The 12,290-nt window shown below is 38.9% G+C and overlaps 1 protein-coding gene across 2 annotated transcripts in view; it reads right to left on the bottom strand.

Moving 5' to 3' along the window:
- Dgki (diacylglycerol kinase iota) overlaps positions 1 to 12,290 on the bottom strand; it is a 404,075-nt gene that overhangs the window by 51,261 nt on the left and 340,524 nt on the right. For both annotated transcript variants that reach the window (XM_076860225.2, XM_076860226.2), the window contains 3 exons: positions 10,251 to 10,291; positions 9,240 to 9,367; positions 6,757 to 6,879 (listed from right to left, as the gene is read on the bottom strand). In XM_076860225.2, coding sequence (XP_076716340.2) covers positions 6,757 to 6,879; positions 9,240 to 9,367; positions 10,251 to 10,291 — 292 coding nt within the window. The remainder of the gene's footprint in view (positions 1 to 6,756; positions 6,880 to 9,239; positions 9,368 to 10,250; positions 10,292 to 12,290) is intronic.

Raw genomic sequence — 12,290 nt, 5'->3', positions numbered from 1 at the left:
ACTTAACATGTTGTTCTGTTACAATTGCTATGTGGTTAGCACTGGTTTTATTGTAGCAATCCAAATAGACAACTAACTATTTTGGTTTGAGAGAGAACACTTTCTCTACCATCCAACATTCATCCATTCATCCAAATAGACTTACTGAATACCTGCTATTCCACCTACAGTGTGATGTAGAGGGTGCAGGGCACAATGCATAGCTTGGCTAACCAAGGAACTCATATGCTTTAAAGAAGGATCCAATCAATTTTCCCACACATCCCCAATATTCCTTAAGTATGAGGAGGTAAGACTGCCAACTTTTAAAACTGAAGAAGGGAGAGCCACTTAACAGTAATCATATCTCCTGGTGTTGTAATCATTGCCCAAACTTGGAACTCATAAAAATGGAAGACCAGGATTTCCTAGCATCACTTTAAAAAAAAAATGCACGTTTACTATTGAAGCACAGGGATCCTAGCAAGAATTTTACTTCTCTTCCACTGTCAGTCAAAACAAGATATGATGCATAGGACATTCAACTCTCGCTGTTTCACTAACTGAACTTGGAAATGTGACTCCATTTCCCCTGAGTAGTTTAGGGCCTCCATAATGCATTACTCTTTGAGGAGCACTTATAAAAATAACAATGCAAAATATCTTATTAAATAATTTGCATACATATGGGAAGACTATTACTGCGGGTTTGGCTAACTAGAGGGAGTACCAGCTTGAGGGAAGGCAAGGAGAAAACGAAGAGGAAAGGAAGATCGTGTTGGCTATCCTGCATGTTTTTCCACTGAAATGATTATCCAAGGCGAGCAAGATTTAGACCAGTCAAAGGCCTTCTTTAAAGCATATGAGTTCAAAGGTGAAGCAGGGATAGGACCCAGCTATCTTGGTAAAACAGCTGCCAGGAACTACCCTGTTCTGACAGCACTGATCGCATCTCTAAGACACATCCCAGCAAAACCTGCATCCCCCTAAGAAGATTAATTTTCTCCCTCTTATCTGATTGTGATGCTCAAAGGATATTTCCACAGTCCAAGTCATCACCCAGTAATCTGTCTTCCTGTTGAGAACCCAGAGCTTTGACAGTAAGCAAAACCACCCTTTTTATTAGGATCAGGTCATAACCCAATGTCCTCAGGAGAAATTGGGGAAAGAAAATTGTTGAGAGCCAGAGGCGGATGAGGCTATTTCTCCCATGCTCAGCCCCAGAACATCTGAGTTTTTAGAAGTAGGGAGGATTCAAGGCTATCTTCTTGATACAGTGATTCAGAATTGTAGGATGCACCAAAAAGTTCAGTTTTTCAGTTTGAAATAATATTAGGTGCTTTGGGTATCTCCAGATAATTTCTCACTTATACAGATTTCCTCAAGCACCTTCAGGTAGAGTGGTGCTAAACCATCATTGACTGTTTTCAATGATCTGAGGGACATTTCCTGATAAGGGAAAGGAGATACTTATGTGCTCCCATATAATGGTTGAGTAAAATATGCATTGGGTCCTTAAAAAGCCTATTTTTTCTCTTTGAGGTTATTTTAATGAATTCTTTAAATACTCATCTTTTTCATACAAAAAGTTTTAAAAGTGGACTGGAAGAAAACAAGTTCTACTTTATCTTGTTTCCAAAACACTCTTTGCAAATATCCATTTTAGCACTTGTCAGCAGAAACTACAATAATTGGTTTATAGACTAGTTCCCTTTGAATATAAGCTCTTCAAAAGGCAATAACTGCTTTTATTCAGGTTCATATCTTCAGCAACCCACAGACACTGGAGTTGCCCAATACTGATTTATTCAATAAACAATTGACTGAAGAGTGCAACTGGTTTCTTAGAACTGAAACAAAATCATAAATGAAACCTCATACCTTATAGTTCTATCTTGGGTAACATTATCTCTTGTTTGAGAGACTCACTCTGCTAATCATAGCAATCCATCAGCCCCGCTCAACCGATTAGGTCACAGATACCTGCCTAGACACACGTCTAGATTGAGCGTCTGCCCTAGGGTTCTTTACTGCACTATCTCCCTATTGTCTTAGTCCAGTGGCAAAATTCTCTACTTTTATTTGTATGACAATCCTTAATTGTATTCCTTGAAGCTTAGGACTTAGGGATATCAAGAAAAGTGTGTAACTTTCAGGCAATTTTGGAGTTTTTCATAAACCACAAAATGTAAGAACTGTAAAAAAGTTATTCTACTCAGAAACTGAAGCAGTATCTCCCAGCCTTTTGCCTGCCCACCCTTAACCCACCTGACTTACAAGTGAGTCTGCCCTTTTCTCAAAGAGAATTTGGAAAGAATACATCGCACTTTCATTCCGTGTCTATTTTTCTTATCTCATGGACCCTAAAGTCACAGAAGATGGTAAAGTTCTTCCTTAGACTCAAAGAGATTTTGTCTGCTAAAATTTAATTCCCTCCTCATTCATCATCTGTCAAAATGAAATACAGTCTTGTCACAAATAGTGGTGGTATGATTAATGATAAGAGAAAACATGCTTTCAAAATCATGTTATTTTAAATAGCACTTTCTTAGGCACTGAAAACATTTTTTTAAAAAAATTCATTGTGGTCCTAGCAGTAAAATACAAGTTAAGCACCTCCCGCCAATTCATTTCAAAATTGGTTCTTAAAGATTGCCCTTTGCTGTGCTCACAGGTTTGGAAGACCCCAGGTATTGTGCATCCTTCTTTGGACTTCCAGTCCCTCTTGAAGGACCAGTGTGTTAGCTGGTGAGTATGAGGCATCTTCCTTAAAAATAATAATGCTTTCAAGTAGAAGCAACAGCAATGCCACCAGTTACAGTAATGATAGAAATGTAATTCATCCTTAATTCCCTCTCACTCACCCTAAAGAAGGAGAGGAGATGATAAGTCTAAGAATTCAAATATTAAAACCCTAAGAAGACCCAGAGAAGCCTGAGGGAATGGTCCGTCAGCCTGTGGATGGGTAAGGGCAGCTGGGTGGCCATGTGACACTGAGAAAGACTGGACTGGGAAAAGCAGCAAAGGAGCCTGCCAGGCAATTTAAAAAAAAAAAAAAAATAGTCTTAGAAATTTGTCTCCCTGTTTCCCTTTTCCAATAATCAGTTTTTAAAATTTTGATTTTTTTGGTTAGTCATTTATATCATTGACTTTCTACTCCTTGCCACTCGTTTCTCTCTTTATATCTTTCTCCCCTTGTGTTTCTTCATTCCTGACTCTGGGATTCTTCCATCAAATCGAAGGCTCTGCTTATTTGTTTGCAATAGTTTTTGCCTTGATAAATAAATCTGGGGTCATGAGTCATTCTGGGAATGCCACTTCAGCGACGACCTGAAGATTCTGGTAAATAGTTTGTTCAGTTAAAGTGTCCCATTTGATTTCTTCTTAGAGACTGGGTTGAAGATGTTGGAACCGAACTTCTCCTATCTCCAAGTTGACTGAGGCTTTCAGTCTGAAAGTAGCAGATGCCAATTGTGTTAAGAAAATTCTTCAGGCTAAATATATGTAAACATTGTTAAATATACTCCTGCTGGGAAGGTAAACTTTGCAATATTAAATACATTTGAAACTGCATGTATACTGTGCAACACAGAAGGGCATACGCAGCAGGCTGCTGGCTGCATTGTTTAAAATAATAAAATATTAGATGTAAATACAAAAATGGAGAAACAGATTATGGCATATTTGTGCTTTAAAATTCTACACGGAATATCAACATGAATGAACTTCAAAAATATGATGCTGAATAAAATAGCAAGTTCCAAAATATATACATTGTGTGACACAGGTGATGAAAAATTTTTTGAATGTAATAAAAAAAGCCATAAAAATTATGTATTTTTGTACTCTTCTACATTGTCTGTGGATTAATAGAAGGACAATGCAAATATAGCAATGATGAATCAGGGTGGTCAGTGCATAAGTGCCTTTATATAATAATTTTATGCTTATATTGGTGCATATTTGATACACTTTAATGCTTTTTATTTTTATTCATTTTATTATTTTTTGTGGTGCTGGGGATTGAACCCAGGGCCTATGCATGTGAGGCATGCACTCTACCAACTGAGCTATGGCCCAGCCCTGTTTAATGCTTTTTAAATAGAAGTCTTAAACCATGAATTTTCATATCAATCTCTTTTTTAAAACCACAAAGAATTTTTTTTTCTTGCTTCAAAATTCGTTTTCAGTTATATTTACTTTATGGTAAGTTTGCAGTTAAATATTTAATGTGTAAACAATGTACTACTATTATTGTAGGATTTTTTCCTCTATAAATGTTAAAAGGAAATAGAAACCAAAGTAAATCTTTCTGAGGCAGTGAGACTCGCGGCTGGGCAAGCTGCCCTTGCATGGTCCCTTTGGGAAGGCAGTATACTAGTGGAAAAGCATGATGTCATTTGAGCCAAGCTGACCTCATTCAAATTGCACTTGCTCTTGGGTGACTAAATTAAATATTTTACCCTCTATGAGCCTCAATTTACTCATATGTTAGGCAAGGGATAAATTTAAAAGTCGTTGAAAGAATTAGATAATTTCATTATGGTGAAAAGCCAGCAGGATGTATTCCATAACAGTAGCTATTATAACATGAGGTATCTCTGTAGCTCTACTTATCTGACTATATGAGAGATGATCTACAAACAGAAAAAAAGAGGTTCCTCCTATGGAAGTAAGGGACATACTAATAACATAGCAAAGTTAAGAGTTAGTGCACATGTGCTGGTAAAGTACTTAGTTTAGTTTTGACCTCTTTTTTTAGAAAAAGTAAATTCAAACAACCATTTATGATCTTCAGTGAGTCTGAGATGGAGATGGAGCCCAAGATGATGGCTGTTTGTTCTGCTGAGTGTGTGAAGACTCACGTGAGTGCTTCACTGTGACTCCTGAAAATCGACAGCTATCAATTAAAGATCCACAAAAATTTAAGAGAAATCCTTAAAAAGATAATATTGGGTCCTCCATATTCAGGGATCCATGGATTCAACCCACTGAGGATAAAAATATTTGAAAATATATGTGACTAAATATGTACAGTCTTTTTTATTTTTCTTGTCAGGATTTCTCAAACAATACAGTGTAACAACAATTTATATAGCATCTACATTGTATTAGGTATTATAAGAAATCTAGAGGTGAGCTATATGCAAACACTGCACCATTTCACGTAAGGGACTAGACCATCCACAGATTTAGGTAACTGGGGTGGGTCCTGGAACCCAACCCAAGTGACACGAAGGGCCAATTGTATAATCTAAATTTAAAAAAGCAACATTGATTTAGACATGGTGTTTTAAAAACTTGAGCTACCATGTACAGTGGGACATTTGTTGGTGATTTGGGGGAAAAACATTTACTACTTTAGAAGTAATTCCTTCATATAGCCATGTACATCAATATGTCCTATATAGAAAAATCAGGGCATAGAAAACTAGATTGAGATCATATTCCATTTTTTTTGGAAACTGTACACTAAAACATTCAGCTGTTTTGTATGGGCTTGATTTCTATTTCTGCAGCTAATTAAACTCTAATTTTCCAATAAGTCTGCCCACAGATAGACGGCCACTTTTTTAAAAAGCTATTCATGGGTGGCTGACAAGCCCTGCTTCTCAAGCCCTAATTCTGCATAAAAACAAAGTGGAGAAACACCCTGAATTGTAAGCAATCAAAATGCCATCGGAACCAACAACATGTTTAATTAAAAAAGAAAATCTATACTAATTCATTATTTTCCCTTTACTCCCCTTCACATAAGAAAATAGGAGGTAATACCAAGGAGTAATTAAAATGAAGTCTCTTTCTGCCCTCCGGGTGTCTGAGTAGAACCTTTGCCAATAAAATAATTAGCTTCAGATTTCTCATTTTTCTCTCCTTTGTCATGCTGAAATTGCTTCCGGGTCCTCTTTTAGAAACAATGCACTGTCTTCCCTCTTCAGTTAACCCTGAGCTCCCAAGAATCTTAGCAATCTTGTTTTTCTGTCAAAAGGTGAGATTGGGTGTGGCAAGGCCATTGTCACTATTTGATTAGCACCCCCAGAGGACTGGAAACCAGCCTACTTTCCTGAATTGCAGGGAACTTGATGGGGCCATTGGCCTGAAACTAAACAGTGGGTGCAAGAGGGTGCGTCTGCACCTGCACTTAGGGATAGGAGAAGAGAGGATTCACTGAGAACCAGGTGCCAACCCCTTGCAAAGCTCAAACCTGTATCCTTCTTTCTACCCAAGATCAGGTCTGAGAAGAAAGGACACCTGCTATTCTGATCTCTGAACAAATACTGTATTCGTTCGCCCACAGAGACTGCAACCACACACAGGCAGCAAGCACCGCACTTCAGGCAAAAGAGCTACTTGACAATAATAAGCAGAGCAAACATGCAGAGGCTCATCTCTTGACACAAAGTCACACAGATGAAAAACTGTGGGTCACCTCCCAACTATTTATTCACGATTACTCTCATGCATGTCTCCATGATGTGGTAGGCAAGAACATCTGACAAATACTGGATGCCAGTAAAGAAAACACTGGTGGAAATCGAAATATTGAGAGATCCACATGCAGTCTCAAGGTAGCTCCCAAGCAAGACAAATGGAAGTTCCTTCAGGAGCTTGAGGTCGATAAAAGTGAGCAAGGAAATAAAATGTCAAGCCACAGTGACACAGACATAAGACAGCTTGAGCACCACTGAAAAGGGAGTCCGTGCTATTAGTAAATGACACAGGGTACAAATCTCCCAACAATCACAGTGGCACCAAGGAAGATGGCCAGAGACTCACTGTAGCACACGGGAGTGGCTGAAATCTTTCATATCTGAGTCCTCGTAATGGGGAGTTATCATCCCCAGCCCACTATCACTCAGCATGCGTTTCCGCAGGGCAGGATTCCACCAGTCTGACAGCCTGGGAGAAAGAAAGGCACCAGACAGTTAAGCACTAAAAGTCAGCAAGTGATTAACTCCGTCCTGTCTCAGGAAGGCCCTTTTCTCCACACTGGAGAAGTGAAATCCACCTAGACTGAGAGTTTGTTTCACATTTCCATATTTCACTGACTCTTTGTGACACAAACTAATTGGAGGATTTCACCTTTTTCACAGATAAACTGAACGTCAAGATGAGATGATTTTGCTGGGCCCGGGCGGCACACGCCTGTAATCCCAGCAGCTTGGGAGGCTGAGGCAGGAGGATCACAAGTTCAAAACCAGCCTCAGCAACTTAGTGAGGCCCTGAGTGACACAGCAAGACCCTGTCTCTAAACAAAATATTTAAAAAGGGGCTGGGGATGTGGCTCAGTGGTTGAGCATCCTTGGGTTCAATTCCTGGAAACAAAAAATAAAATAAAAAATAAAAAAGATTAGGTGATTTTTACATGTGATGGGAGTCAGAAGCAATAGAGAGCCTGGCACAGAAATGCAGGTTAGAAAGTTACAAAGCCCATCCTCCTTCATTGTTCTTGGATCCTAGTTTATTTCTTGGGAACTGATAAGAAATAAGAAAGGGGTGAGTTAGAGTTCTAGTGGATTTTTCAGCTACTTATATTTGGAGCTAAGAGGTGTAACTAAGGGAAAACCAGTATTTGGCCAGTATTTGACATGGAGAGAGTGAGAGGTCAATGCCGAGGGCAGCCTTGGCAAGGTAGCCTCACTCCTCATCAGATCACAGGTGAGCACTTGACTTTCGGGGCAGGAGTAGCCCAGATGCCAGCACCTGCCACTGTTGCATTGGGATGTAGCATCACACCTGCTTCCCCACAGCTGACAGGTTGGAGGTAGAGCCATAACCCCTTTGGGACATCTGGGGTTACATTAGGCCATCCTCGTGCCTGTGACCTTCCCCTCAGGCCAGCACAGTTCTGGTGGCACTGACTTTCTACATGTAACTCTGGATGGTTCCAAGCTGCCACATCAACCCGCTCCTGATCCCCACACACTCAGCATGTACCGTGGATATCGGCTGGCTCTGGCAGAGTAGCACACAATTAAAAAATAGCAGCAATGGACAAAAATTGAAACGGAAAGTGAATTAAGTGAAGGGGCCAACAGAGAAAGTTAACTCCGATGAACATGCCTGTTATATACTGTGAGCATGTGCACAGGCTGGTCTGCTACCCAGGACTGTCCTCATTTCAACTCTTCAGCCCCCGTATATCAGAAAGCCCCCTCCTCTGCTTTTATTTTATTTTATTATTTTTTTTTTTAGTTGTCGATGGACCTTTATTTTATTTCTTTATACATGGCGCTGAGAATCGAACCCAGTGCCTCACACATGCTAGGCAAGTCTGTTACCACCAAGTCACAACCCCAGCCCCCTCTGCTTAACTTTTGTACTGTTGTTTCTCAAGTCTTACACTAGTATCTGTTACACAAAATAGCTTCAAATAAATATTTTTGAATTGTTAAAATTTTTTGAAATCGCCTAGAAACGTTAACACTATTTTGGTTATGCAACGTGGTAAATGCCTGGGCTCTGGCATCAGAGCTGACTGAACCCCAGGTTTTCCATTTGTTTTCTGTGAGGTATTAAGCAAGTCACATAACCCCCTAAACCTCAATTTTCTTATGTATGGATTTAAGATAATAAAAACTAAGTTGCATCATTATAAAATGATGATTGTGATTCTTACCAACACAATATTTAATCAATGTCAATCAAAGGGCCCAAAACTATTCTAAATGTTTTACCTCCATCAATTTGTTTACTCTTCAAACAACTTCTCTGAGTAGAAATAATTGTTATTACATTTCACAGATAAGAAAGCAAGCGCAGAACACTTCCAATGATTAATTCACTAGAATACAGGAGGGGTGTACAGCACAGTGTGTGGCTCTTTGTGAGAGACTGACATGTCACAGTCCTTGTTATATAATCTATGTATCTCAGCCTGGAAACAGTGGAGAAGAAGAGAATCACTGTCATCACCTCTGTCAACTTTTTGTTTGGATAACAGACCAAATAAATGGCCATAGATGCACAGATGCAAGTACCTGTCGCTTCTAGGTCTGGTAGGATGTGTTGGTGTAATGGTTAAAAAAGGCTCAGGCATGACACAAATCGAGTTGGGAATGTGCATTCTACACAGCTACTAATAAGTCAGACTAACCACATAACAAGCTACGCCTCACTCGATAAAAAAGAAACACCAGAAAATCTGCACCTCAGAATAGTTTGCTGGATTACAAAGTCAACTTCAAAAGCAAGCCAGACCCCGAGGTCACCCTGAGGCCAGCCTGATGCTGGTGCCAACCAAGGAGAAGCTCACTCACCCTGAGGCCTGCTCTACCACCAGATCAGGCATGCCGGGAGGTGTCCCCGCCTGCTGGGACGCCACCATATCTGGGTCGAGAATAAAAATCTCATCTTGGGAAATCTCCATCACGAAGTGCAAATGTTCCTAAGGAAGAAAAATGAACCTGTCAGATGACTGACAAGACGCTCACATCCATCAGCTAAAGAATAACAGAACACAGCATCCTTGGTCCTGACGATGCAACTCCGCACACCAAGCAATCACAGTGTTTTTGTCTGAAGCCTAAGCAATTGATGTTTTCCCCTGAAGCAGGCAGTGGGCAATGGGGAGAGATGAATCCCCTTGGATTCCCAGTTGACCAGGATCTTGTGAAGTATAACCAGAATTGGTCTTGCCTCTTCTTTCCAAATACTAACAAAGAGCTGACACCACGCATGCCTCTTGGTCCAGCGTCAGTACCTGACAGCTTGGACTTCCTCTCCCAGGATGAAGTCATAGTGAAGTGGCATGGCTGGCCACTGGTTTCAACCGGGGTTCAATGCCATTTGCACATTGGTTTTTTTCCTGCAGAATTCTGACAGTAGGAGGACTTGTTAAGCTTGAACAGAAAAAATTTTTTTCTCCTCATTATGGAACTCTGGGGATTGATTAACTAAAACTATGTAGCCTGCATATACAATTAGGGTCTCAAACTAGTTCATCAGAAATGAGTTTAAAAGACAAATTTTGGGTTTGCAGGAGCAAAAGCACTTGTGTGAAGGAAAATTTGGTATGCAGGTTGGTGATATCTACAAGCCACGTTACTCTCTACGACCATTTGGTCGTATGATAGGTCAAGCCTATCATTCACTCCAAAATCATAAAATACATGAAGACAAAAGAGCCCCTGGGCTTCCACTACAAATACAACTCCAAAGTTTACAAATGTTTCGATGCTTTTGTTGGAAAAACTTATGGGACTAGCTATAAATACAGTATACAGACTTTGGAGTTTTCCAATTTTGTCAACAGGGTGAAGGAAACGTACCTGAGATCTGTCTATTCGATAAAAGCGGTCAGCAGAAGTTGCTAGGAGAAAAAGAAAAAAAAGCACATAGTATTCAGGTTCATCTGTGATTTGTCACCAAATTTACAGTCTTATCTTTTTCCACTGTGCCAATCAAAACCTTTGAATTTCGGTCATGCTAGATACTTGGTCACTCCCTAAATCTATTAAGAAAAACTCAGCACTTAGCCATTGCTGTTCCAATGCTTAGGGATTCCTTCCCCATCACATCTGCCATCTAACTCTTCATTGTCTTTTAAGGAACAACTCAAATGTTTCTACTTCTATGATACTTTCCTATATTCACTCCACTACCCTGGAAAGAATTTATTGCTACTACCTCTATGCACATTCATATTTTATTTAAACTTGTTATACAGATGAAATTCACACATAACTATGAGAATAAGATACGTAGCTAGCTTCTTTAAAGGTTTCTGTTTCATTTGTTCTTTTATGTCTTTAGAATTTTTATAAGACCTTAAACAGAGCTTTATTACATAAAGAAAGCCAGAAAAACAAACAAACAAACAAAAAACAACCCCAGACTTCCTAAGGAAGGGTTTGAATGAAGATGCAGCCAGGAAACACAGCTGACCTTAAAGCCATCACATAACTTTCAAACTGCGTCCTTAGAGGCCTATCTGAAGGAAACAAACAGACAAAGTAGATAGAGATATGGATATGGTATAGATGGCGATATAGATCATTCTCTAAGAGGTATTAAGGTGTATCTTTGGTTTAGGGAAAAAAAACCAAAAGTACATATTTTGAGTGCCTAGAAATTATTTTGAATATTCCTAATATTAAAAGAAAATTATGTTTCTCCTCTCTTAAATCCAAGAGTTCACTTATTACAGATGTTTTACAAAAAAGAAAGAAGAAAGAAAGAAAAAATAGAATGAGAGAAAAACTCAAAAGCACAAATTATCATTTAAAAATCACAAACTTTTAAGAGTAGTTTTTCTCCAAATAAAACTAAGTTTTATTTGGTTTACTTAGTTAAGAACTAAGATAATCAAGGTCATTGCTCTTTAAAAATGTAAGACTAGAGTAAAATCTGTCTCTAAAATGACTTACTCTACTTTGTTTTTACCCATGATTTCAGGCATGATTTTAACAATTAGTTAACCATTAAAAGGTTTTCAATGAAACTCTTTATAGAGTAAAGTAATATCTAGATTAAAATCATTATCAAAACCATTATCCACCAAGACTATACATAGAACATAACATTTTTATAATAACGTAAACACTTTCATAATTTTCTTCAAATTGAGATGTTCCTCTGTTAATTCAGGAGCAACAAATGATTGTGCTTCTCACTGCTGTGGAATAAAAAGGAGTTGGAGGGAGTCCGTGGAGGCAGCTGATGAGCATTAGTGAAAACCTGCATCCCGATTACATACATGAGCCCACCTTCCTAGCCATTGTAATTCACACACATTGTAATTCACACACTCTTACCTACACCTATGTCCTCTCAGATAAATAAGAGAGGTCTACAGTGAAAACCATGCCTCCATATAAACAACAGAGAGACCTGGTGGTAGAAATGTTGGGTAGTATATAAATAACAATGTGTAGAGTTAAGAATGTATTTCAGTACAAATGACTGGATTTAAAAAATGGGATTAAGATGTATCTATAAAAGTGAGAAAATCTTGAGATGGAAAATGGACTCATTAAACAATCCCCAACATGCATGCAATCTGTCATGCTCACTACAGCAGATGTGAGTGCAACTGAAATTTTGTATCCTTGTTACAAAAATGTATACATTAAAATGAAATGATTGTCTCATAAAAATAACATGGAAGCTCCGTGACATGCAAATAATATAGAAATCAGTACCCATCTTGTGCATGTAGAATCTACCCACTGGCCTGAATCAATTTAAGGGAGGCCCTCAGCAGCTATAGCCAAAGTGGAGTGATAAAAGAAAAACGTTAGCTTGAGCAATGTGATAACTGAGTTCCACCAGCTGTTAACCAAGCATTTGGAGGAAGTAACTTAGGCAGA

Source organism: Callospermophilus lateralis, chromosome 1, assembly GCF_048772815.1.
Source record: "Callospermophilus lateralis isolate mCalLat2 chromosome 1, mCalLat2.hap1, whole genome shotgun sequence".
NCBI classification, from domain to species: Eukaryota; Metazoa; Chordata; class Mammalia; order Rodentia; family Sciuridae; genus Callospermophilus; species Callospermophilus lateralis.
This window is presented reverse-complemented; position numbering and strand designations above follow the sequence as displayed.